Source organism: Barbus barbus, assembly GCF_936440315.1.
Source record: "Barbus barbus genome assembly, chromosome: 6".
NCBI classification, from domain to species: Eukaryota; Metazoa; Chordata; class Actinopteri; order Cypriniformes; family Cyprinidae; genus Barbus; species Barbus barbus.
Window position 1 is genome coordinate 5,103,425 of NC_136734.1, and position 27,936 is coordinate 5,131,360.

Below are 27,936 nucleotides of genomic sequence, written 5' to 3' on the forward strand. Positions count from 1 at the left end.
ATGATTGTCATGTCAGCTCGAGATACAAATCAAATATTAAAACGTGCTTGAATTTCATTTGTCAATGAAACATTTCTTTAACTCAAATGTCCATTTATTGGGCTCAAAAGACTATTCAGATCCCGCACTCAGGAAAATAAAGACAGAAAGGGACGAGAGACTCAGGTGTGTCACTGACGCGTATTTGCATATTTCATAAGTGGGCGGAGCTTTGCTGTCAAAGTCTGAGGACACTTTGTGAAAGTTCTGACCATTCGTCACACGACTTTCTTTCTGATCTCTTCTGGACTTTAACATGGGAGCTTCTCAGTCTGGACGAGTGCATATGTTCCAAGATCTGGCTGATAAAACTGGCTGTGAGTATCCATAAAACTTTTCAATATGTAGAAGGCGACATTTTCTCAAGTGCTTAGAACATGTGACTTTACACTTACAAAGTAACATGATGATATCAGAAGATTGTATCATGGTACAACTTCAAAAAATGCCATAGTACCAAAAAAAACATGGGCCACATGTAGTCTAATACCAAGGTGGGTTTTTTGACAATTTCAAGTTGTCCAAAAGTTGCTGTATAACCTATAGCATACAGAAATGAATGTTTTGTGTGAATTTTATGAAGTAATGATATAGTACAAATGTACAATACAGACAGACATATAGCTTTCACTGCTATGTTAAACATGAGTTTTTCTGATTTACTTGTTTTTCTGTCTTTTTCCTTTCTTTCGCGTGTGTGTGTGTGTGTGTGTGTGTGTGTGTGTGTAGTAAACTATAATTTACTTCAAATCCTTTCCACATTCTCAGAAAAAAGGTACAAATCTGTCACTGCGCCGGCATCCTTTCAAAATGGACTATTATGTACTTTTAAAGCACTAATATGTACCATTAACATAGCTAATATGTCAAATTTAAGGGTAAATAAGGTACAAATGTTCCTTTTAGCTTTTGTACTATGATCTTTCATTATAAAACCTACTGGGGAAAAAAAAAACTTACTAAAAATATGTATATGTCTATACCTTTAACCAAACAGCAGAGAACTGTGAATATGTGCATGTTGTTAAATTATTGAAATATGAATTATAAACTTCAGGGGGTACTTGAAATAAATATTTTAGGTCAAAGGGGATCATCTGAGAAAAAGAAAGAAAGAGAAAAATGATTTATAAAATTTATAAAATATTTTAAAAAGTTATATAAAATCAATTTTTCAACAAATCTGATCTACAGTAAAAAAAAAAACTGTAGGATTTACTTTTAAACAATTTTGAAATTCTCTTCTAAAACATACTCCATTAATTGTATTTACTTTGCACATACTGAACATGAGCGATGCTAGCTGTCATAAGATCAGGGATTGATTACATATATTTAGGTCGACTATAAATACAGTTTGTATTGTTGCATGTTGTCAGTGTTGTGAGTGTATCTGTGCACGTCCTCTCCTCATGTTATGTAATCTGAGGCATTAGAGTTTCTGATAGTTACCACCCACTAAACATGCATTCCTTGCATGAGTTTATTCATTATCAGCTTGTCTTGCGCTTCACCCACACACACACATTCTGTCTCCATCACTCCTTCAGAACAGCTGTGACTGTCACCACAGCGACCTTCTTCATCTGTGAAACGTTCCTGAATTTGCTGTCTTTTTCTCACTTTAGTTTCCATAGAGCAGATTAATAACCTCCATAACAGATTTATGTACCTGACTCAAGATGAAGACACTTTAAGGTAGCGTACAAATGTCATAACCAGTCATCTACCACACTCATTTTCCATCTAACGCTTGTTTTATTGTTTATACCAGTTTCACTTCTGATTTTAGATCTGCGTTACAGAATAGGACTAATAAGGTGTATAATTGAATTGTGTGTTTTGAAAAGGATGTCAGATGAAATAAATTTTCTGTAATAATGAAGTGTAATGCACAGCATAAACATTTCTTCTCATTTCAGACGTGAACACCTTGAGAATATTAACAACTTGGCTCTCAACCCAATCCGAAGACAGATCATTGAGGCTTTCTTTGATAAAAGGTGCGTTCAGAAAAAAAAAAAAAAAAACTCTTATGGGTGCATATCTCAGTTTTGAGAGGAACGTCAGATGCGCTTTCCCATTTTTTGGTTTTATATAGTTATTTTTTTACCATTATGCTGAAAAACAAATAAGTGGCATATAATACATTTTAAATATAGACCTATTGAGGAGGATGGCATATTAATTTTTTTTTTAATTAATTAATTACATTTTAATTATTTAAATGCATTTAAATTATTACATTTATTTAAAATAATTGTTATATATTGATTTTATATTTCACATTAAGGTATTTTTCAAACATTTTGTGTTTTATGTTTGTTTTACCGTTAGCTGAAAAGCAATTGTGTCCTATAATACATTTTAAGTACAGATGTGTTGAGGAAGATGGCATATTTTTAACATATTTAAAATAAATGTATAATAAATTATTATACATAGTATCCTGTGTTTTTTATTCTCAAAACCATAAGTTCCTGCGGTCACAATTTACCCCCTATGCCTTTAATGAACTTTAATGAATGTCCCTCATGAATAATAATGGAGAAACTTTATAGCATTTATTTAGCCAAAAGTTATAGTTATTATTGAACAAACATGAATTAACATGAACTAGAAACATTTCTTAGTCTCTGCGCAAAAAGCTGAGACTCTAGAAAGTGTTTCAGACATAAGTGCTTATACAGAAACTGACTTTCAGAAATAACCCTACCTTAGGGAGTAGTTTACCGCAGTATTTCCCAGCTCCGTTTCTTGTGTACCCTGCACTGCAGATTTTGTATGTCAAACAGCTGATTCAAATCATCTGCTTGTTAGTAGAGACTCTATAGGTGTGTGCACTGGAATACCTGTCAAATTCAAATCAAGTCAAGTTGTATAGTGCCTTTTATAATACACACAGTTTCAAAGCAGCTTGACAGAAAAGCCTGATATTATAATATTTTTAATATATCCATGCCCTATAGTCACATGTAGCAGAGCTGGGTGATAATATAGTTTACATTTTGATATGTTACAAGTGATCAGGTGGTCTCTGTAAACCCCTCCCCCCCTTTCTTTTGAGACCTATATTTGAAGAGTGTATCCAACTTTGAAATCATTCTGTCATGCTTCATAACATGCTGAATGATAATGTCTGTGTGCTTTCATCCAGGAACTTGGGTGAAAAAGAGAAGGGCTGTCTGCAGGAGATCGGTTTTCAGGAGTTTGTTACCGTCCTGTCCTTCTTCAGACCACCCAAACCACGCACTGCTGACGAAGAGATGAAAAACATCAAGAAGGAGAAACTACGCTGTGAGAATACAGATGTTTTTTCTATTGCAGCTCTTTTTTTTCTTTTTACAGATATCAGTGTTATTTTAATATCATTGATATACTATTATAATTTTTGTTATTATTTAGAATTTTTTTATTTTTCAATTTCCTGTCTTCTTTTTATTTTTTAAATTTGAGTAATTTTGTTATTGTTTTTAATACAGTGTATATCTACAGTTTTTATTCAAATATATGTGTAAATACTATATATATATTTGGTTTATTTTTAGTTATTTTAGTATCTAATAGTGTCAAATCAATTAATTGCATCCAAAATAAAAATGTGTTTATATAATATGTTTGTATATTTATATGTATTTATGAATATGCACACGTACATGTATAAGAAATTATTATACATTTTATATTCTATATAAATATATATTATACATAAATTATATACATTGCCCTCCAAAAGTTTGGAAACACACTAGAAAAGTGGGGTTTTGGACAATATTGGCATGAATCCTTTTTAATTTGTGATAATTTTGCAGTGATAAGGGACAACACAAACTACGAAAACATATTTTATTACATAAACAGTTAAATTTTCGATTCATCAAAATATCTAACATTAGCAGCTATGACAGCTCTGCATAATCTGGGCATCCGAGCTGTCAGTTTATTCAAACATTGACTTTGAATTGGAAATCAATTGTTGAAGCTACAGTATTAAGGTGTGCTGACCCAAAAATCTTTTAAAAACCTGGGCCAAGTTTAAACCAGTAACCAGGCATCACAGCTGGTAAAGGGGCATGTCTGACTTTGACTTTATATATTGCCATTATGATGTTTTATTGCTGGTCTTCAATGATAATGTCAAGTTACAAAACCACACATTGCCTGGGGTGTTTCCAAACTTTTGGAGGGCAGTGTATAAACATATACCAGTCATATGTAGCACGGGCATATTTGTAGTAATAGCCAACAATGTTCATTTTCAATTTTCAGTTCAATTTCATGTTCCATGAAGATATTTTGTAAATGTCCTACTCTACATAGATAAAAACATAATTTTTGATTAGTAATATGCATTGCTAAGAACTTCATTTGGACAACCTTAAAGGCGATTTTTTTTGCACCCTCAGATTCCAGATTTTCAAATTGTATCCGATCCTAACAAACCATACATCAATGGAAAGCTATGTATAAATCTCAATTTCAAAAATTGACCCTTGTGACTGGTTTTGTGGTCTAGGGTCACATATATTTCTTAAGCACATATGTGTGTATTTATATGTACATATATTCACAGTACACACATTTTATGGGAACAAATGTTTATTTTGGATGCGACTAATCGATTTGACAACACTAGTAATTAAACTAAACGGAAATGAAAAATGTTGCCTTGGCAGATATCTGAAATTATTTCAATTAGGTTAAGCCTCACGGTGTATACTTTTTAAAGACTATTTTTGGCAACTTCTTTCAGCATAAATATAGTTTTGAGGTTTACATTTTTATTTTGATAACTTCTTGGTAAAAGTATATCTTCTCTTTAGTTCTATTCAACATGCATGACACTGACAATGATGGCGTCATCACGCTGGACGAATACAGACATGTAAGATTCATTTCTTATTTGATATAAAACTACAAACACATTTATGACTTGTTTGACCTCAGTGTGGCTGATTGTAGGTGGTGGAGAAGCTGCTGTCCAGCTATGAAACCATAGGAGCAGAAACCGCCAAAGCCATTTCAGATGCTGCCATGCTGGAGGTGGCGAGTGTCACAGTGGGTCAGATGGTACGCTGGCAATCCACGATGGGCTTTGACATTTTAAAGTTCTAATTGAAACCTGTTGATCTGGTACTTTTTGTGTTTCAGGGCCCTGATGAATTTTATGAGGGAATCACCTTTGAACAGTTCATGCAGGTTTGCACTTTTATAATATGAATTATAATTTAATATACTTGTAAAACATGCATGCTGCTCATACCTCGCACTTGAACGTCTCCCCCACAGATATTGAAAAACTTAGAGATCGAGACCAAGATGAATATTCACTTCTGGAACTTGGACACCAGGACGATGCCATGTGGGAAATGAGTAATTTCTGCTTCACAGCAGCACTTTTTCAGTCTTTATTTTAGACCTAAACATGTCAAATTTGTCTCATAGATTCAACTCTTAGTATTGAGTTGACTTTCTCTGAAATATCTTAAATGCTTAAGATATGATGGCAGTGAACATGACTATATTTCAGAGTCAGGAGCAAACCAAACGTGCAAAGTATTTATATATATTTGGAAGACATTTATCAACCCCATGAAGCCTGGCTATTTTTGTGACTTCATATATGTATAATGCAAGTCATTTCGATTCATACATACTTTCAGATGCTATGTATTCTGGATTTTTAACGGTGGAATTGAGCCGTGTGATCATAAATTTCCCTTCTGAGCAAAGTGCTCATTTTATAATGGAGGAAGCACAATCAAAGCAGTGCTGAAACACTCCACACCCAAAGTTAATGAATCCACGAATCTTATCGTTCACCTCAAAAACATCAGGGAGTGATTGTTTTGTTGCCCTTGTGCGTTTGCTCTCTTATTACAATAATATTTAATCCATCTGGCTTCCTTCCACCAAAGTTATATATTAATATTTATTACAGGGGTGTGTATAGTTCTTACAGCATTTACTGTAGGATATTAAAGTATGGTTATGTATATTATTGTTAATTGAAACTCTTAGCACGAACACTAATCCGTTTCTTTATATTGAAATGAATAAAAATTAATAGTTTTAAAAGTTGCATTTTTTCCTTTTGTGCATTTTGTGAAAGCGCTCTGTCAGAAATCATGTATCTATGCAAGGTTATAAAATGCATTCCATACCATATTTAGTCAAAGGTTCTGGGTTCAGTCGAACTCTGTGGTATTTTGGTGCAAATTCATCTTTTACACGTTTGGTTGATGCCAAATTAGGTCAATGTCCTCATGCTCGGAGGAAAAAAAAACTACAAGGGGGGGAAAAGGAACAAGACCAGATTAAATGCAGTTTCACTTGCAACAGTAAACATGGTATGTGTTGACTACAATGTACACTACTGTTCAAAAGTTTGTCTTTTTTAATGAAAATAATACTTCTGTTCAGCAAGGAAGCATTAAATTGATTTTAAAAAAGACAATAACATTTGTTCTAAAAATGTCTATTTCCAATAAATGCTGTTCTTTTGAACTTTCTATTCATCAAAGCATTGTGAATAAAATATATAATCACTGCTTCACCTAAAATTATTAAGCTGCACAACTGTTTTCATCATTGATAATATGTTTCATGAGCAGCAAATCATCATATTAGAATAATTTCTGAAGGATCATGTGCCACTGAAGGCTGGAGTAATGATGCTGAAAATTCAGCTTTGTATCACAGGAATAAATTGTATTATACAATTAAAAAAAATAAAATTTACATATTGTACTTTAGATTAAATAAAATAAAAATGAGAATTCTTTCAAATATGAAATAAATAAACCATGCTACCTTTGAGTGGTGAATTACTGACTGTAGAAAGTATGAAACCACCAAAACTTCATTTTGTATTTCATCTTCTCAGATGGTGATTTACTATTATATTGCATACTGAAGAATATGACAACACCACGTGTAAAAACAAAGATCTACAATCAATAATAAGATAAATGTATGCAATCCTAGTCCATATAATCCATACATTTTAATGGGTCATCCAAATGCAAAATTTTGAAATGACACAATTTATGATTGAATTATTGATTATTTTTAAAGAATATGACTCCAGTTCAACTTAAAATACCAAATGCAATGCCAATCTACCAAATGCAACTGCTCCTAAAAGAACAGAGTATCAAATGCCAATCTAAGGGTCATTCAGTATGTCATACGGCATCACCAAGCCAATGTTATAGTTGTATCCTGAGGACTCGGTGTAGTTGGACCTGCAGATGGGCAGAACGTGATCCGGGGTAGATGAGTCCATTGAGAAGTCATAGTGACTGATCAGCCCTCTGTATCTAAAGAAATAATAAAAGTACAGAATAAACAGGTGGAAACATAGCGACGACAGCACAATGTAATATATGTTTTTACCTGCGGTGAGCGGTGAGGTCATCGTCTGTGATACAAGCCCCGCGAGGGCTCTTCTCATCAGGGACGTTGGCCGTCACCAGGGTGCTGGTGTTAAATCGTATGTGGCGAACCGGGTGTCTGTTCACACACACAGAATGATTATGTGTCGTCAGGATGGTCTTAAGCCTGAAATGCCTTATCTTTTTGATGACAGAATTGCCACGCATTCAGTTGTTAAAAACGTTACTAAAATGAACGTTCTCACCTGTTGTGCATTTCCCAGAGTTTGGCTCCTATCCTCATCTCCCACACACTGACCAATCCCTCGCCACCGCCACTCACGATCTTCCAATCATCTGCCTGGACTGTGGTCACGCCCATGTGATGGGCATATAAAGAGACCACTGACGAACCCGTACGCAAGTCAAACACTCTCACTCTGAAATAGAGAAGCAACTCAATGTCATTATCACTACACCTATGAGCCACTGAAAGTGACAGCAGTTCAAGCGCAGACCGTCTAATTGGGCTGCATGATTAACCTAATATCATCACAATATGGCTTAGTGCAAAAATGATCAAATTGAAATTGCGGTTTAAATAAATATACGCACCATTACTTGCGTCAAAAAAGGTTTAGCATTTAAAATGAATAAAATAAGATATCCATAAATATTAGAATTTTTATTTTACAGTTGTAATGTAAAATAAAATTATGATTTTATTTGTCTAAAATGCTTTTTTTGGTGAAATATTATATTTTTATGTATTTTTTATATTTTTATTTAATCCTACTAATACTGATTATTATTTCATATTATTTTATAACCATACTGATATACAATCACAAAACTGTGCAGCTACAAAAAAGCACAGCAAACCTGGAATTAATCACATTTTGAATATATTAATATACAAAGTATTGTAATTATGGGTATTAGAGTTAAGTTAACTAAAACCATAAAATGAATTTTCCTTACTGGAAATAAAAATACTTTAGCTGAAATATATTAAAATATTAATTTTATTTCAGCTAGCTGCCAGGGCAAACATTTCTAATTTTCATTTTTGTTTCATTTGATGTACTAAAATAACTAAAAATTAATAAAAACATATTTTAAAAATTAAAAAAAGAAATGGACAAAAACATTAAAAAAAAGATAAAACATAAAAACAAAAATGAATTCCAAATATGAACAAAAACTAGTAATAGTGTCTCAATGATTCTAAAATAACACTGACTGTATTAACCAATTTCAAATATATTGGCCCCTAAGCTAAAACGAAATGAACTGTGGTTGGTCAGTCTCTAAATGGTCAAACCTTAGGCAGAATAAAGTGTAAAGTGGACCATACTTTAGTCAAAAGTCAGACTACACAAGACTAATGTGTTACAGAAACAGCAGTATGACAGCTTTCCCCTCTAACAGAGCACCACTGTGGGATGACATTTGTAGCTGGTACAAAGAAATGACTTTTACAGGCCCAAAGGAGCTCAATTCCATCTGTCCTCTTTAATGGTACCAGAGGCAGCCAAAGGATGACTCTATGCTGGTGCTTTCCAAAAGATAATCGACAAAATTAAATTTTGCTTGGACCAAAAAAAAAAAAACCAACCCTTGGAGGACAAAAGATATTAGTCAGAATGAATCGTTAATGCATAGCCAAGCAGGATTTAATGCTGTGAGTAATTATGTGGATGTGCCTATCTATTGTCCTGTTTTAATTTCATCGAAGCATTTATTCTTGTAAGAGGCTGTAATATATTTACTGGCAGGTTGCAGTGGTCATAAATCTAATGCTAAAACAAGATCTAGTTTCGCTGAGCTGTCAGCAGACAGGCTTCCTTCAATTAATCAAGAATATTGTTCACAGGCACTTCCAGTGCCACCAACCGTGAGCAAAAACACCACAGGAAACACGGGCATGAAAAGCACATGTACACTGATAGCACACATGGGTCCATCGTCAAATTACTTTTCTTTAAAAAGGTTTTAATTTCAAAACCTTTATTAAACTCGTTCAAATAACAGGCATTATCATTGTTAAACACATCCACAATAAATCCCCCTTGCATTAAGATCCAGGGGGTGAAAACTTTTTGAATTTGAAGATCAGGGTAAATTGAATTATTTTGTCTTCTGGGAAACATGCAACTATCTTTTGTAGCCTCTGAAAGGCAGCACTAAATGAAAAAAATATTATATTTAGGTAAAAATGTGCCTATATGTGAATGTGAATAATCTCCATTCTGTTCAAAAGTTTTCACCCCCCCCCTTGAACGGGGTCATTTTTTATAACTTCAACCATTATTTATATTTATTGTTAAATATCTTATTCAGATCAGTACTAAATAAACAACATGCATTTTGTATGATCCCTCTTTATTTTGGTAAAACAATTAACAATTTGCAGATTTTGAAATGGGGACCTCAACTGTATATACTAGCAAATTATACAAATTAAACTTAACGTTAATCAGTATATAATAAAAGCAATGAAGAGAGGTTTAAAGGTTTTTTCAACTGCTTTAACAATTGGAATAAAATTTGTAGCAATTTAAACAAATATATATGCAATTTTTTCATGTTATAAAGCAGCCATGGAGAAAAAAAGGAACAGTTGAACCCATCCTAAACTAGTCAGCTGTTTTCCAGCTTGGTCAAAGCTGGTTTACAGGCTGGTTTTAGAGGGGTTTTGACCACTTCTTTACCAGGAAGGGAACTAGCAAACAAACCAGCTAAAATCAGCTCAAAAGCAGCTTGGCCAGACTGGGAGACCTGCTAAAACCAGCTACTTCCATCTTAGCCTGGTTTTAGCTGTTTTTAGCCAGGAGGGTTCTTAAATGACTAGTAAAATCAGAAGGCAGAAGCAATGTTAGTAACGCTCATCATAAATGCTTCAGTTTCTAAAGAAGCAACAGCAATCCTCGTTCTGTTCTCAATTTTCATCCCTGGAGCGGAACATACCAATCATTTATGGTTCCTTCTCACTTCCAATCGGGCACAACACCACAAACACAGATTCCTCTCTCTCCACAGCAAAAGAGGCTGAACAAATTAGAGAGCAGAAGCGATGCATTAGGTCCTGGCCTTTGGCCACGCTAATAAAGGGCAGGACCTGGGCCCTCATTTCCTCTGGGCTGCTTGGTGTTTTGCCCACAGATGAATCAGATGGGGTCAAATCATTACAGCCAAAATGACACTCCGTGGAGTGTTTCGCTTCGTTCATTCATCAAAGACGAACAAAAGGTGAGAGCATTCGCTTTGTCGGAACCGTGGAAAGACGGACGAAGAAAGAGGGATGTTTTAAAAGAGAGCGCAGCTGGCCAGAGAGACATCATGTCCTCCCTCTTGGCACTCTATATAGTGTCTGAGCGAAGATGCAGTTGGAATTTATTTACAAAGACCTGCCAAACATCTCTCCACCTGCCAAAATAGTGCTCCCGCTGTCACAAGTGTCAATGAAATGGCTCTTTATTCGGCGAAGACTAATTGAGACGCAAGCATCAGATGTGGACCGCGCTCGGGATTCTGTATTGAGTCCACTGGGCAGATGTACCGCATCTCTCCTCGTCTCCAACATCTCTTTGTCCACTAAATCAATAGCCCTCAGTGATGCACCGCTGACAATAACACCATCCTTTCAAACCGAGAGCTTTCATTATTCCCATTCCCACTTCTATAAGTGCCTGATCTTTTCAGATGCTTTCCGTAAAATGATTTTCAAGGTAAGCCAAAAATAGTCGAGAGCAAGCCCGAGTGCTCGTCGCTCTTTGAAAGGACCACAGCTGTGTGTGTGTGTGTGTGTGTGTGTGGGGGGGGGGGGGGGGGGGGGGGGGGTATGATTTTTTCCGCTTTGGACATATTTAGGTGTGTTTTATTCTAAGTGCTTTAATCTTGGATATCTAATGCAAATCTATTCAACTCTGTCCAAAAGCGATGTATGTAGCCAGTAGACAATGAACCACCAATTTAACAAAAACTTGTGTTCTCAGAGCTATGGTTTAGCAGTTAACGCACAACCTTCAGATATTGAGCAGTGGTGCACATGTGGAAGGTTTGAATTTGACTCGTGTCCTGATGAATCTCTGGATGAACCTCAATAAACCTTTTAAAAACATGCCCACGTCACATTTCCTAGCAAAATTCAAAGAGAAAAATAAACAAAAATTATAATTTGCATGAACTAAATGAAGACTGTGTTTAAGACCATTCAGTTTTTTTTGCAGTGAGACATATTCATGTCAATTCAGCTCATTTACACCCTCAGATTTCCACATTGAATACGTAGTTTCCAATTAATATTTTATTTCAGGGTTATTGAATGAAAATGCTGCTCGATGTAACAATTACAGGCAACCTGAACAATCGGTTTTCCTAGGAAAATTGGAAAAGTGAATGGAACAAATAAAGTACTACAATACATAAAAAAAATGAAAACAAGGCAGCTTCAGGTAGGTTGATTTCAGCAATAATTCTAAAATAATATTCTAAAATAATGAAAACATATTCCTAATACTATAGTGTGAAATTATAACTTTTTGAGGGATAAACTTTTGATTTCACCTCAAAATCAAAACATAATGAGGCCTTTTTTTGTATTGTGACATTATTTTCAAATCCAACTAAACATTCCTGTTGGCATTACTATAAAGCAGCTTTTTTAAGTGAGCTTTCCAGTGTAAGCTACAGGGGTATGGAGAATGGTGATAAATTCACCAAGAAAAACTAATTTTGTAATATTTAATATTTAAAGAGAACTAAAATGACTACTACTAAAAGGCAAAAAAACAAAATCTCACAATTACCCATTTCATTATATGGGAAAAAGAAAAGAATAATCCAATAAATCTGGATTTTTGCAGTGCATATATGCAATTTAACAAGAAACATCTGTACAATCCCACATTTAAATGTGGCTCTCTTAATTTAAATGCATTTATTCTCTCTTAAATGCATTTATTCTCTCTTACATTTTGTCAGAGACCAGCTATCTAACATTTAAAAAAATCTCATTTATGGAAGAATATTCTGGACAATTTTCAAATGAATTGCAAATTGTATTTTCAATCGCGTTTTCCAAATGTGGATGCATAAATAGACAATCCAAATGCAATTGCAAATCGTTTGCATTTTCACTTTTAATCTGTAATAGAGAGAGTGTCGCGCCAGCCTCAAGATCTTTTACTAGAATAAAGTTGGCTTGATGTTGAACGTTTGACATTCACAAATTTAGGGACCGTCTCTAAAGTTACATAATACATACGACATTGGAATACACTTTTCTAACTTCAATAGCATTTGAAGAATCTAAAATGAAAATCATGTCACAATTCAAACATGGTTTTAATGGTCAAAAATAGGCATAATTGTATTTATGCAAACATACTTTGTGAGTTTCAACAGAAAGATAAGAGTAAAGAATGAGTTGAGGATACAAGGCTGTGTGTGTCTCCAGGCTTCATGAGATAAACCCATTCAAAACACTCCCACTAAATCCTACAAAATAAAACTAGCTGCTCAAGGGAAATGTAATGCAGCCTAAAATAAGTGAATTCACACCAGCTGCAGGTGTAAATGAGAGCACTACTATTCCATCGGAAGTCATCAAACTCTCCATGTTTAAGAGACTCAATTCACAGAAGGCTTTAAGTTGCCAGAGAGAAGGCGAAAACGATGTGTGTGTGTGTGTGTGTGTGTGTGTGTGTGTGTGTGAACGTAACCATGATAGATGAGGTACACATGTTTGCTAGCGTGTCATACCGCCTGTCTTTGTTCCCACACACCAGCAGGTAAGGGTGGCTGTCTCTCAGGTTGACGCAGGTGAAGTCTCCCGCCGAGTTCCCCACGGTCAGCTCGCACTGGCTGGTCTCCAGGCTGTACACCTGAATCTGAGGAGAGAGGACGATTGCTCCTGGTGAGATGGAAGACTGGCAGGATTGTGCCGTAACACCTGCTAAGGTTCAAATGTCAGGCCCACAGCTTGCATCCACAGATGCCCGATAACACATTTCACAAGTCTTGCACGCCTTCTTATGAACTTCTAACACACTTTTAACATTTCTGGTACACAGTCAGTTCAAAACATCAGAAGCAACCTGTTTAACTGGCATTTTAGCATGTAAAAGATGCTCATTATGCAGATGCTTTTATCTAAAGGGATTTGAAGTTCTCAGTTAAAGGGACCACTGAATTGATAAGTGCACAGATAATTGATAGCTTTTTTTTTATATTAATATTTTTATTCAAAAAAACATGCATTAAACTCATTAAAAGTGATAGTAAATACTTTGACATTTTTGTTTCAAATAAATGCTATATTTTTAGACTTTTACTCATCAAAGAACCCTGAAAAAAAATGATTAGGGTTTCCACAGCTATTTTCAAAATGGATAATAATAATAAATGTTTCTTGAGCAGCAAATCAGTATATTAAAATGATTTCCGGAGGATCATGTGACAATGAAGACTGCAGTAATGATGCTGAAAATTCAGCTTTGCATCACAGGAATAAATTACATTTTAAAATCTATTACAATAGAAAACAGTTCTTTTAAATTGTAATAACATTTCACAATATTGCTTAATTAAAATTACTTAATTTTTTTATTACATTTTATTTTATAAAAACAAAAGTCTGTCACTAAAAACTCAGTTTATAACATTATAATTCCTACATTATTGCATTGATATTTTAGAACAGTAGCCTACCTTCTAATAATTTTTGTGTGCATTCATATAATTTTCTACAGTTCAGTTCATCAAGAAGCAGGTCTTCTAAACTGCAAACTCTGACACGCACTTCCACCTCACTTTATCAATCAAACTTGTCTGAAGACACAAAGTATTCAATAATTGATTATGAGCCCATTGTATCCACAATCCAGGTGCTTTAAAACATCTGAAGGTCTTGTTCAATCCACTCACGTTAAACGCCATCTCTGAGGTAATTCAGTCCTAAAAAAAGAGATTGGTTAACTGATTGCATCAGCTGCGATTTAAACAGTGAGCAAAGGAAAGACAACGACACGGGCCAAATTGGACGCAAATTATTGAGGCAACAGATAGAGATGTTAAACAAAAGAGAGAGAAGAGAGAAGAACTGCATGATGTCAGATTTGAGCTCATGCCAGCTGTTTAGTGCCTCCAGTTTGGGCCAGACACACTTAATTGTGAGCCACCGCACTGCCAGCCAAAATCCTTGAGAGGACCCAAAAATTACAGCCAACCGGAGTTTGTCATCAAGACACGAGAAAAGCTTCCAATATGTAAAGCTACAATATGTAAAGACTTGAGGAGGAAAGCTGATTAGAATGAAGCGGCGATGAGTGCATGTGTCACTGGAGAGAAGACAGACTACTGGGATTATGTTTGGGATTTATTCATCATTACGGGATTCAGGAGGTTATGGAGGCATTTACACAAGTAAACAATGATTTAGCTTCTGCGCGGAGTTTGAGTATATTTCACAAATAGCATTTTTATACACACATCACCACCTTTGCTTGTATCAAGATGAAACTTTGCCATGTGAAAGTACTCAATTTTCACTTTATTAAAATGTACATTACTTTTCAAAAATTTGGGGTCAGATTTTGTTTTTGGAAAGAAATTAATACTTTTCAGCACTGACACATTATACTGATCAAAGGTGAAAGTAAAGACATTTAAAATGTTACAAAAAAGATATTTTCAAATAGATGATGTTCTTTTGAAAGCTGAAAAAAAACAGTTTCAAATTTGATAATAAGAAACGTTGACCACCAAATTAGAATTAAATACATTTTAAAATATATTACTCTACAAATCAGTTATTTTATATTGCAACAGTAATATTTGTCAGTAGTGTATTGAAAAAAAGATTTGGTATTTAAGATTTTCTAGTATAAGTAAGTTTTGTATTGTGACTCTTTTCAAGTTTCCTATTAAAAAAACCTGTATAAATCAATCTGCACAAATTTGCATGTAATACCAACAGAAGTGGTATATACTTTTGTTGTTTTAATAAACACAAAAAAATATTTTATATATTGATAAATAAAAAAAAATAAAAAATTTGTAAATAAATAAATGTAAAAAATTAAATAATAATAACGAGCCCCTAACTAATAACTAATAATTAATGTCAAAATCTAAAATAAAATGTTGGTCCCTGTGACGACACGTGTCATAGGAGCAAAACATTAATTCCAAATAAACTGAGAAATGATAAAAGTGATTACAGTGCCTTGCATTTTTTTCATGTTTTGTTATGCTGCTGCCATATGCTAAACTGCTTTAAATGACTTTTTTTCCACATCAATCTATACTCCATACAACATAATGGTAAAGCAAAAAAACTGGTTTTTAACATCTTTGAAAATTTATTAAAAATAAGACTGAAATGATTCCATTGCGTAAGTATTCATACCCTTATCCGAGACAGTTGAAGTTTAGCTCAGGAGCATTCATATTGCTTGTAGATGTTACTATACTTCGAGTGAAGTTAACCTGTGGCAAATTCAATTGAATGGGTATGATTTGGAAAGGCACACACATCTTAATATAAGGTCTAACAGCTGATGACAGCCCTGAGGTCAAAAGAACTGCCTGTAGAGCTCAGAAACAGGTTTGCTTCAAGCCACACATCTGGGGAAGAGTTCAGAAAAAAAAAAAACAGTTACACCCAACACTGGCTGGTAGCAGCCTCAAGCTGTGGGGCTGCTTTTCAGTGGCAGGGACTGAGGGAAACGTCAGAGTAGAAGAAAAGCTCAATGCACCAAAATAATGAGATAGCCTTAATGAAAACCCAGTCCAGACCATTCCGAACCTTAGACTGGGCAGAAGGTTCACCTTCCAACAGGACAATGGACCTACACAGACAGCAAGAGTGGCTTATAGGCAAGTCTGTGAATGTCCTTGAGTGGCCCAGCCACAGCCTGAGCTTGAACCTAATCAAATATTTCTGGAGAAACCTGAAAATGTGCATTTGCCTCGATCCAACCTGACAGAGTATGAGAGGTGAAGAGATGAGGAGAAGAATAGCAGATAATTGCCAAATGCTGATGAGAAAAGCTTGTCGCATCAAACAAAAAAAAGACTTGAGGCTGTGAAGGAGCTTCAGCTAAATATTTAGTTAAAGGTATGAATACTTATGCAACGTACTTATTTCAGTTCTTTTTTATTTTTAATTAATTTACGAAGTTGTGACAATTCTGTTTTTGCTGTGTCAATATGGTGTATGGAGTGTAGATTGATGTGGGGGAAAACAACTAATTTTAAGCAGCTTAACAAAGCAGCAACAAAACGTGAAAAAAATGAAGGGGTATGAATACTTTCGCAAAGCACTGTAAAATAGTTGGCTGTTCAAAAATAGTTGAATATTTTCTGAAATGTTTGTAGTTAACAGAAAGTTTACTCCGTAGAAACCAAAACTCTCGAATACAACTAAAATCATCATTTACCCCTGTAGCGTGTCCCTTTATATTCTGAATAACTGTAGATTTTCAAGCCCTTATTTCTTGTTAAACAGATTCATCCTGATCTCACGAGACACTGCTCCACATCTCTGAATTTCAGCACCTGGAGGTGCAACAGTGTGCCACATTATCACCAGCCTATCTGGCTGTTAAACATGAAAGTGGCGCCTCAGGGTTTGCCAACATGATCTGCGCAGTGTGTGTGTGTCTGGGTCAGCGCTTCAAACACACACTGTGATGCACATACACAACAGATGCCCAGAGCTTCCAGTCCTCCAACTTAAAAACAGACGATGACAACAGAAAGCTGAAATAATACAAATAACTCCCACATACACTAAATAAAGCAGCTAGAGAAAAACAAACCAGATTAAAAGCGTCACTAGACATCTTGGTAAAAACTGCTGAGATCCCAATCTTATCCTAATTATTGTATGTAATCACAGCTGTGCATTGGTAATAACAGTAATTCCAAGTCCGAATGGTGCTCAAGTTCAAAAATAAGCACCAAAGCATGCTATGACACACTCTGTTACCTCACAGACAGTGAACTCTGTTTTTGACAAGTTTTAATGAGGCATATGTCTGCTCATTTAATAACCACACAAACACCTTGGATTCACCAGCGTCGGTTCTGGCACTTCGGACTTCCTTCTCGCAGTTTGAAAATCCTGTCAACATGCACCGCGGCTGACAGACATGACATCACACGGACGGGAAAGGTGCTAATCATGAATTGGTAGAATGGAAACTTGTAGAGTAACTCGCAGCGGAGTGACACAACATGAAACAAAGAGTATGATTCCTGCAAAATGTGCTGCAAGATACAGTGCCGAGATCCTAGAAAGACTAAAGACAGATGCATCAAATCAAAGTGAGGTTAACAGTTTCACATTTCAACGTAAAATGATGATAAACATCTGTGGAAAACAACACATAAGCAGTTGTTTTCTTGTTAGACATGGTTACTTACAAAAGGTACCATGATATTAACATACACTGTTCAAAAGCTTGGGGTTGATAAGATTATGCTCAGCAATGATGCATTTATTTGATGAAAAGAAAAGGCTAAATGATCTGCCACCTGCAGGATCCACACATGCGACAGCCTAGTAGCCGGAACAACTTCTTTATGTTTAATAATATTGCAAAATATTATTTTTAACCATTTATTCCTGTGATGCAAAGCTGAATTGTCAGTAGGCATTACTCCACATGATCCTTTAGAAATCATTCTGCATAATTTTGTGAAATTCTGCGTAATATTTCCATATTCTGATTTTAATTTTATGTAGTAAAACATTCATAGGGTAATGTGCTACATTGTTACAATTGCAATATAATAATATCCCTTTTTAAGTATCTGAATTGTAAAATTTTACAAAATAAATAAATTTTTCTAATTTTTCAAAAACGGTCGGGGCCGAATACCAAAACGAACTTGTAGCCAATTAGCAGTAAGGGGCGTGTCTACTCATGATGCAAAGGAGAGAGCGTTCAGTGAACAGCCGAGCGACAGAAAGATAGAGATGGCGGATAAAAAACAAAAGAGGAAAATATCTGCGGGATGATAAGTAGGACCCGTGTAAATATCGGATCAGCTTTCCAGCGCTGGAGAAAACTCAAGGAGCGGAAGGCCTGCGATCGGACGCCGAGGTTGCTTTGGTTCTTCCCCATAGGTGAGTAACACCGTGTCTACACCGGACGTAGGACGCCGCAACAGCTAAAGTCTGCCTACACTGGACGCGATAAAGCGACCGTTGAAAATCATTTGAAATTTGTGTCAGCACGCCATAAATAGAATGCGGCAGCAGTTTTTTCTGTCAGGGATTTGTCGTGTTGAGCCGCGCAGCATCTAGTGTAGACCACAGAACTAATCGTCGCCTGGGTTGCATAGGCTAGGTATTAGGGCTGTGTATTGGCAAGAATCTGGCGATACGACACGTATAACGATACAGGGGTTGCGATACGATATATTGCGATACTGTAAGCAAGGCGATATATTGGGATATTTCTTATTTTAGGAATAGAATATATGTTTAGGAAAGCTGTCATTAAGAGCACACCACAATATGCAAACCTTAGCAATAACTAAATAAATAAAAATTGTTTAACCAGAACACACTGGGATCTGCATTTGCAACAATCAGTCCCTATAACATTCAAAATTATTGAACCACTTTTTGTGCAGTACGAGTCAAGGGGGAAAAATTAAAGTGCTCGCAGGATTCTTTAGTTAAATGCATGTATAAAATGTATTTTATAAAAAAGACCATATATATTTTTAGACCCTGCTTTAAAGGTTCACAGTTTAAGTTTACAATTGTAATATACAATATCATAACATTTTGATCAGAACAAAAAAATTACATCTGCTTAGTATCAATGAAAAATAAAGTGCTTGCAGGATTCCTAAAGAAAACAAAACAATTGCAAAAACAATAAAATAAATACAGATGTTGAACATTCTCAGAACCTTTCAACTTGGATTTCACCGGCTTTTCAGTTTGTATTTATGTTCCGCATGGAATCGCCGAGACCGCGATGCGAGCACCGCCCCAACTGCACAAAACGCCCCCAACACGAGAGAAAAGCTGCAGCCGCGCAGCAACACTACCGCCCGCCGAGCCCCGCATGAAGGCTCTTCAACATGGGACACGGCAAACGGTGGAACCTAGGTGGCGCTCGCGCCGCGGTCCCTGGCCAGACATTACCACAAAAGCCCAAATGACCAAATTCAGCTTTGTACATCGAAATGAGAGCTGGAATAATTCTTTCATCCTCCATTACTGGCAGCGAACTATATTAACGCTAACATTAGTGGCGTGCCCTAATGCTAGTATTTCCGGTCACTGTTCAGAAATTCAGAGATGAAGACTGCTCTCTAGCGTTTGGGATATGAACTCAAAGTAAAACACATACTGCCATGAATCCTGTATGATTTTATTTGAATATTTTTTTTTATATCGATATTCCGTTTTTGAGAATCGATATAGCATCGCCAAACAAAATATCGCGATACTCACGTGTATCGATATTTTCTTACACCCCTACTAGGTATGTGTGGGGCGGAGCTATCAAAATAGGGGCAAGACCCTTTTGGGGTAGGGGTGTGTTTGTTTTGGTGATTTCAAATATCAACACTGGCTTCCAGAATACCCCACCTTTAATTTAAAAATGTAAAAGTAAACCAGCCTAAGTTGGTTTGCTGGGTCTATTTGTTCTCTTGGTCAAGCGGGTCTGTTGGCTGGTTTTACAGACATTTTGGAGGACACTTTTCATTTTTTTGTTAGGCCATGCAAAAAAATCAGTGCAACAAGAGATATTCTTGTTGAACAAGACAGTCCGGTAGAACCTGACGTTGACAAACTGTCCTGTCGTTCAAACTCTCAGCTGCCTCTAAACAGCCGCTCCGGTGCCCATTTGGTTAATGAGAGTGTTTAAATGAGGGTGATGTCAGTGGAGAAGGCAAGCCAAAGCATTGTGTGATACAACAGGACACCATCTGTATCCATCTATCAAGCACTCATCTGATTACTGTCAACATCTACGCCTGTCGCTTCACTGAAAAACTACCAGCCTCCCCTGAGTAAACCCATCCCTCCCCCTCGAGCGCTGATCTGCCCCCAGACTATTTAAACGCTTGCATAAATACGCTGGGGACTTGCCGTGAAGGCTATTGTGATTCGGAGAGGTTTATTTTAAGGTCTATTTCACATGATAGTTGTGCTTTTAATCAGGAGAGTATGAGTACAAGGCTCAAACTCAAATCTCTGGAGGAACTTTGTACTAGGGTCGCTATTGTTAATCAAAACTAAAAACAAAAACATTTTAATTACTTTATTTTTTGTAACTCTTATTTATGAATAACTATCATTTATAATCATAATTCTAATCATTAATACCTTATTGCTATTAATTAGTATCATTTTATTTCAGCCAGTGTTATTTTAGCAACACTGAGATTTATAGTTTTTGTTAATATTTTGAATTGGATTTTTATATTTCATGCTTTCGTATTATTTTAGTTATAGTTTGAGTAATTTTGTTGTGCGTTTTTGTCATTTGTATTAGTTGTTTTTAAATAAGTTTTTAAATATATATATATATATTTTTTTTTTTACTATTTTTACTTATTTTACATTAGGCTAAACTAAATGAAACTGAGATGTTGCCTTGGAAACTATCTGAAATAAAATAAGTTTATTTTTTATATTTAATTTCAGTCATAATTTATTTTATTTGAAGTAATTACATTTTTTATGGTTTTAGTTAACTATAATAATAACCCTAAATTCAGCTAGCGGCCAATGAAACATTTTTCATTTGCGTTTGGTTTAAAAGGTAATAAAAACTAGATATATTTTAATTACAATTTATACATATTATAATAAATAAACAGAAAATTTAAAAATGACATTTAATTCAAAATATGAACCAAAACTATAATAGCACATACTAAAATAATGCTGATTTGCACCATCTATGGCCTCTAAATGAATCTCTGAGCTTCACATGCCAGACTTAGAAACAAACTAGGGACTCTTAGGAGCACTGGGACCCCAGGTTGGGTTAATTAAGTAACAGGTCTATTCCTAAGATAACAACAACTTTTTATTTATGATAACTTTGGGAATAAGGTCACACTGAACTTCACTGGTGGGCTCAAATTATGTAAACATCAGTGGTCGGCCACATGAGATCACCAGACCGCACTTGTTGACATCATGTGGTGTTGTGGCTTCAGTGGGTTGAGATCTCAGCTGGTAAGCCAAAAAAACTGGGATGAGCCATAAACTATCACCTATGTGCCCAAAACCTCAGCTTACTCCTCAGTGACCCTGTAATCATGTACCATCATTCATGTTAGATAACATCATCTGCAAATACATAATGCAATATAGTTTTGCACAATTAAAAGATGAGATGTGTTATTTCTGTGCCACCAAAAATGGAATTGTGATCTTTTTGTTTGAGCAGCCTGACTAGGTTGAATATTACTCAAGGGATGGAGTTTAGGAGGTACCTTGTCTAACCAATGGAGAAATGTTTGGAACTTCATAGAAATTTGAAATTAGTCATGATTTCTACTATTTTGTCAGCTTGAAGGTCAAGTACAATCAAAAACAAGTCAACAAAGTGTATATTTCACCACCACTATCATTTGCTGAAATGCACCATCACATCTGAAGAGCCTGAAAAGGTAAGCCTCAATTTATTTTAAATAAATTTAACAACAAAAATAAACCAATTAAATGTTGTTTCAGACATTACTCTAGTAAGAGACTGCTTAAAATAATCAAATCTTGAAAACCCTAATGTAAATTCTGATGCATAAACTGACCAATCAGATTGGATATGCAAATGATGCAACACAAAAGGCAGCTGAAAACAGGAAATGGAGAAAGAAATGTAATTTGCCTCCTTCTGTATAAATAGCCAATCTTTTATCAGGAGTGGTCTCTCTAATCTGTATATGGCACTGCAAGATTTCCTGCATTGACTAAGATATTCAACAGGAAAAATGTATGGCGGGGCTTGATTTAATTTATTAGATATTCACTGGATTACGAAAAGTGGGCATTGCATACCCGAATGGTACTGAAAAATAAGAGTGCTTGGTGACGTCAGACAACATAATGAAGTCGTTTTAATATGATGCACAGTTGAGCACAATAAGACCAGAAATATGTGTTTAGAAAGTAAATATGGTCAGTTTTGATGTGAGAGATCTTTTATAGTATATCTATCTAAGGGAAATCTATTACTAACAATAATAATAATAATAATAATAATAATAGGGGTTGGTAAGATTTTTTAAATGTTTTTTAAAGTCTCTTTTGCTAGTATTTATTACATTGCACAAAAGTGCACCATGGGTTTTGTATAGATACCTTGTTTCCCCCGTCGTTCATGCCCCATCCGCAGCTCTTGATCCCCAGGGCGGCTCTGCCGGGTGACACGTCCACACAGGTCACTGGATGGCCATATACTGAGTGAAGAACTCTTGGTTCCTGTTCTTCATTCCATCTGGAATCCAGCACGTAAACACTCTCATCTGCCCACGCTGTGACCAAAGGGAAGTCCCGCCTCCCTGGTACCACCAATATCCCACCTACCTGCAAAACACAGTGTCTCTGATCAATACATTATTGGTTTGTGGCTATGCAGTGTTCTGCATGAGTTGTGGATGCAAAAAACTGCTTGAATCTATGGAATGCCTTTCTGGTGCTAAAAGTGCCCACATGCATGATTAATTTTGTCAACTGTTACTATGGTTGGCATCTGCTCTGCTCGTCTCAGATTAAACTTACAGGCTTTGGTAACTGAACGAGACACTGTGATCTCCAGTAGCCCCGCTCATCTGGGGCGTCCACCCGCACAGCCGGTCCTGATGCAGAGACCACAGCCGGACTGTCGGGACTTAGATCCAGGGCATGAATCCTCTGGAGGTGCTGGTACTGATGAATAGGCTCAAGACAGGTTTCAGTGCTCCACACATCTACACAGCCTAAACATACATGACAAAATTCTCTCATTAATGCATTAACTAACACTAAAGGCACAGTTCACCCAAAAATGAAATCATCGTTTCTATCATCGTTTATTCACCCTATATTGTTCCAAACCTTTACAACATTAGTTAATCGATCACTTTATATGATGAACATATTTAATTTAGGCTTTTACTTACATCTAAACAACGATTGATGCACATACAAACCACTGAAACAAGAACCAATGGTTTGTTCTAGCATGTGATGCAAACACAATGCTTCTGAAAGATTTTTCATTGTTAGTTCTTGTTATTTGGAGAACTTAACAAATAGTAACAAATGGAACCTTAATTTAAAGTAATACTGATTTTTTAAAAAGAAATGAAGACAGAAAGAAAGAAAATGTGTCCTTCAGCAAAAAAGTTGGTTAAAAAAAAAACACAAATCTCCTACCATTCTCATAAGCGGCTGTGGCTACGGTCTTATTGACGCGTACATGACTAACGTAAGGTGCAGGGGTTTCATCTCTGATGGAATGTGTGGGGTGCAGGTAAGATTTGTCCCAGTGAAGCGTGTCCCACAGGCGCACATCCCCAGAGGTGTAGCTGTATAGAACAGACGCACACAATGATTACGTGATACATAGTGTTTGCATAACTGAAAAAATACACCTTATTAATTATGTGCCTTAGTAACACATACCCAGCAATTACAAGACCAGCACAGGAACTGACGTCACACAAGACCTTTCCTAACTCATACTGCAGGTGGCGAATGGAGCCAACACGGTTCTGTTCGTTAAAAAGGTGTAAAAATATTGTTTTAAGCAAGTAAGTAAAATTTATAGAGCACATTTAAAAAATGTGCTCTATAAATAATTCTAAAATACAATAGAACATCAAATCAAATAAAAAAAAAATTACAGTAATAATAAAGTTAATAGTCTGGAACGGCTATAGAAGGAGCACTCTTAATGTCAGGCGGCAACTGATTCCATAACCGTGGAGCTGAGCAGCAACTGCAAAGGCTCTGTCACCTTTTAATTTAAGATGCGATCGTGGGACATGTAAGAGAGCTTTACTGGCAGACCTGAGGGACTTTGGAGCTGAATTCAAATGAATAAGATCAGAAATGTAAGATTTGGCCAGTCCATTAAGAGCTTTAAAAACAACAACATTTTTAATTGAATTCTAAAAAAGACAGGAAGACAATGAATAGAAGCTAAAATTGGAGTGATTTGGTCATGTTTTTATTGTCATGTTTTAAGTAACTACCTATAGAATTTCTGGTTTTGGAAGGACCAAAGATTTTCACTTCTGCTTTCTCATTGCTAAACTGGAGAAAATTATTTTCCATCCAGCTTTTAACATCCTCAAGACAGTCCATAAGAAGCTGCAGAGAATCTCTAGATTTTAATAGAAGGTGCAGCTGAGAATCATCAGCATAGAAATGAAATGTTATATTTCCTAATGATATTACAGAGCAGAAGCATGTACAGATTAAAGAGTAATGGCACCAAAATAGACCCTTGAGGAACCCCACAAGAGAGGGAGAAAGAAGGGAATACATTTTTAGATGATAAATAATTGAATACAAATTAACTTTTGCATATCAGATTTTTATGTTATTATTTTTGTTTATTTTAGATTATTTTTAATTGTATATTTTATAATTAATAATAAAGTCATAAATTCATCTAACATAAAAATAAATATTAGTCCTATTGTGATCAATTTTCCTGTTTAGGAATGATCAAGATTCAAAATAAACTTTAAAAAAAAAATATATATATATATATATTTTTTTTTTTTCTTCCTGGGGTTGTAAAGGCGTGGTGCTTACCTTCCAGTTTGACTTCACCACACTCTCAGTGTTGCGGCAGTCTCTAAGTGTGCTCTTCCAGCAGGGGGAGTCAGAGATACTTGCCCCATTGTGATAACCTTCCTCCAGGCACAATCTATGCCACAGGACCTCATCTTCAGCCAGCACCTTCCAGGATTTAGACACCTGGAAGAAAAAAAAAAATGAAGAGAACATAAATGATTGTACTTCAAGCACTATAAATTAAAAATAGCACCTGGAAGTCACTGTAGAATAGAATATGCAATTATGCACGCATACATATTTACCTGAGCACATCGTCCTAGATCTGTTCTGCCCAGGAAGTGGAAAATCTTGAGCGCCAGTTCATAAGGCAGCTCCACATCAAAGAATGGGATGTCATTCACTTCATTCTAAACGCATTATATCCGGATTTATTATGAAGACAAGCACAGTTAATATCATGAACAGAACAGCTATATAACAGAAGCGTTACCAGATCCTGAAGGAACTGCTCAAGGAGTTTCTGGCACTTGTTGACTTTTTTGGGGGGCGCGTCTGTGATGAGCGCCTCGCTCAAGGGAGCGCGTTTCCTGCGCGTTCGCTCCTGCTCAATTCTGTCCAGCAGAGGACTGCTTCTTCCGTCCAACAAACCCTCGGCGATCGACACGTACTGCGGCTGGTCCTTTGGTGTGGGCTGAGTCTGCTGTGACGAACTGCTCTGTTTCTCCCAAAAGCTCGTGCTTTGGTGAAGAGATAAGCTGTCTTTACTGGGATGCCCAAAATATCCCTCTTTGTCTTCATTTGATGTCTCAGTATTTTTCGTTAACTCCTGTTTCCATCGCTCTCGGAAGGCCAAAAGCTCGTCTTCTTCCATCCCCATTTAATCACGTTGCGTTTTATTCATATTTACAGACGTTTTATAGAAACGCAAGTCTTGTGGAACCCCGCTGTTGCCATCAAAACAAACAGCGATCCGACCGCGAAACAGCCTCGGCTGGAACACCGTGTTCCGCGGAAGCGTTCCGCATGTCGCCTGTTCCTCACCCTCCAAACGAACAATTATTAACGACACAAGACAAAGGCTGTGTCTCAGACACTAGTGAGCTGTCTACATAGACAGCATTTCGAACATCCCCAGCGAACCCGCGATAGCTATAATACATAAAACTGCCCGTGTGTAAGACAAACATTAAATCTATAGAAATATTTGATCATATAGGCTTATAAAAGGGACACGTTGTCTGTTCTATTATATTCTACTCCACTGTGCATTCGTGTATGATGTCCAAACTATATTACATCACTGACTATTAATAAGCTTTGTGACAAAGGCTTCAATAAAACAATATCAGGGAATTATTTTGAATGAATGTGTTCAGCATCACCTGCTTCTTCCATTTTATCACTTAATATTAGTCAGCATTATAAGATTTTTTTATTATAAATACTGACAAAATATATTATTATAACAATTCACATATTTTGTTGTTTTATTATTTAACTTATGACATACAGCATTTGTCAGTGAAATAATTAAATGGGGCAACTGGTTTCATATATGGTCTCCTTATATTAAAAAAATCAAATTTTTAGAAAAAATCAAGGTGAAATTGGGTAAATTGTGTAAAAATTCAAAATAGTATCGTTACAATTTCTGAGAACAAAACTGACATGGTTGTGACAGAGAAAATCTAAGCACAATGTTGTTAAAATGTAAAAATAAATCTAAATGTACTTGAAATAGAGGACCTTCATGATAAAATACAATTTTAATATTATTTTTGAGAAAAGTATGTCAAGTATTATTTATCTGTTACATTTTTGGAACGTCAGGAAATTTTAAAACTTGTAATTTCCAGTCTTTTAAAACGATTTTTTTTGTTTGTTTTTTTTGTAATATTTAAAAATAAGTTATATATAAAACAGTAAATCAGTTTTAAATTGTACTGATATTCTAATGCGAGAACCCTAGAATAGAATACAAAAAATTGTGCATTTATGCACTTTTTATGCACATTATGCATGTGCTTATATGATGTCTAAAAAGTCACATGTATAATAATAAAAAAATATTAAATGTAGGCTATAAAATGCATGAGAAAAAATATTTAAAAATGATTATTTTCAATTTTTCTGCTTCATTGTGTTCTAATAATGTGCACCATAAATGTTGCCTAGTTAGGCAGCTCAGTAGGGTTTGAGACGTTTTTAACGTTTACTAATGTTTCAAAATCTCATCAATAGAGTATCTGCTCACATCTGAATGAACACAAACAACGCAACTCATCTCAGGAATGTCTTGCTGCAGAAAAGACAAAGCGCGTGACGCGAGAGAACAGGACAGTGAAGAGTTAACCATTACCGCTGTCTTTGGGGAGATGGTGATGTAAACCCTAAACCATGTGACACTTTAATAAATCATAGCGCCGACAGAAACAAACACACACTGTTCCAACGACCGCCGAACAAAACAGCATTCTCCGCATCTAAACAAAGATTGCAGAGGGAAAAGAGTCCAGCTAGAGAGCGAGGAGAGGATGTGCTGTCTGCCGGTGGAGCAGACTTTAGGCGCGCTCGGAGATTCCGTTTGCGCGCACGGATGCGCTCCGCTGCCGTTTGCGCACCGACTGCGCTGGATCGGAGACCAGCTGGAGAAGAGATGGGCTGCAAACGACAAAAGCTCCGACGACGGACGACGAAGCGGCGGGGAAAGCATCATCAAAAGCTTCCACATAGTGT

General features: G+C 35.9%; 2 protein-coding genes across 3 annotated transcripts; one reads left to right on the forward strand and one right to left on the reverse strand.

The window, feature by feature from the left end:
• Positions 1 to 229: 229 nt before the first annotated feature.
• On the forward strand, positions 230 to 6,556 carry LOC306870648 (calcineurin B homologous protein 3-like). 2 transcript variants are annotated; one of them, XM_079418042.1, is made up of 9 exons: positions 266 to 356; positions 769 to 814; positions 1,668 to 1,737; positions 1,962 to 2,042; positions 3,197 to 3,336; positions 4,863 to 4,924; positions 5,002 to 5,109; positions 5,191 to 5,238; positions 5,329 to 6,121. In XM_079418042.1, the coding sequence occupies exons 3-9, from the start codon at positions 1,706 to 1,708 to the stop codon at positions 5,410 to 5,412; spliced, it is 555 nt and encodes a 184-aa protein (XP_079274168.1). In that variant the 5' UTR covers positions 266 to 356; positions 769 to 814; positions 1,668 to 1,705; the 3' UTR covers positions 5,413 to 6,121. The 2 variants fall into 2 exon arrangements, with proteins under 2 accessions (XP_079274167.1, XP_079274168.1); XM_079418041.1 differs by lacking the exon at positions 769 to 814 and having other exon boundaries at positions 230 to 356; positions 5,329 to 6,556.
• fbxw8 (F-box and WD repeat domain containing 8) lies at positions 6,416 to 27,936 on the reverse strand. The gene is made up of 11 exons (XM_079418038.1): positions 25,691 to 27,936; positions 25,503 to 25,607; positions 25,216 to 25,380; positions 24,076 to 24,164; positions 23,827 to 23,978; positions 23,191 to 23,387; positions 22,771 to 22,995; positions 13,182 to 13,309; positions 7,682 to 7,855; positions 7,438 to 7,554; positions 6,416 to 7,361 (listed from the first exon to the last, which is right to left on the reverse strand). Exons 1-11 carry the CDS (start codon positions 26,075 to 26,077, stop codon positions 7,208 to 7,210), a joined length of 1,893 nt encoding a protein of 630 aa, XP_079274164.1. The 5' UTR covers positions 26,078 to 27,936; the 3' UTR covers positions 6,416 to 7,207.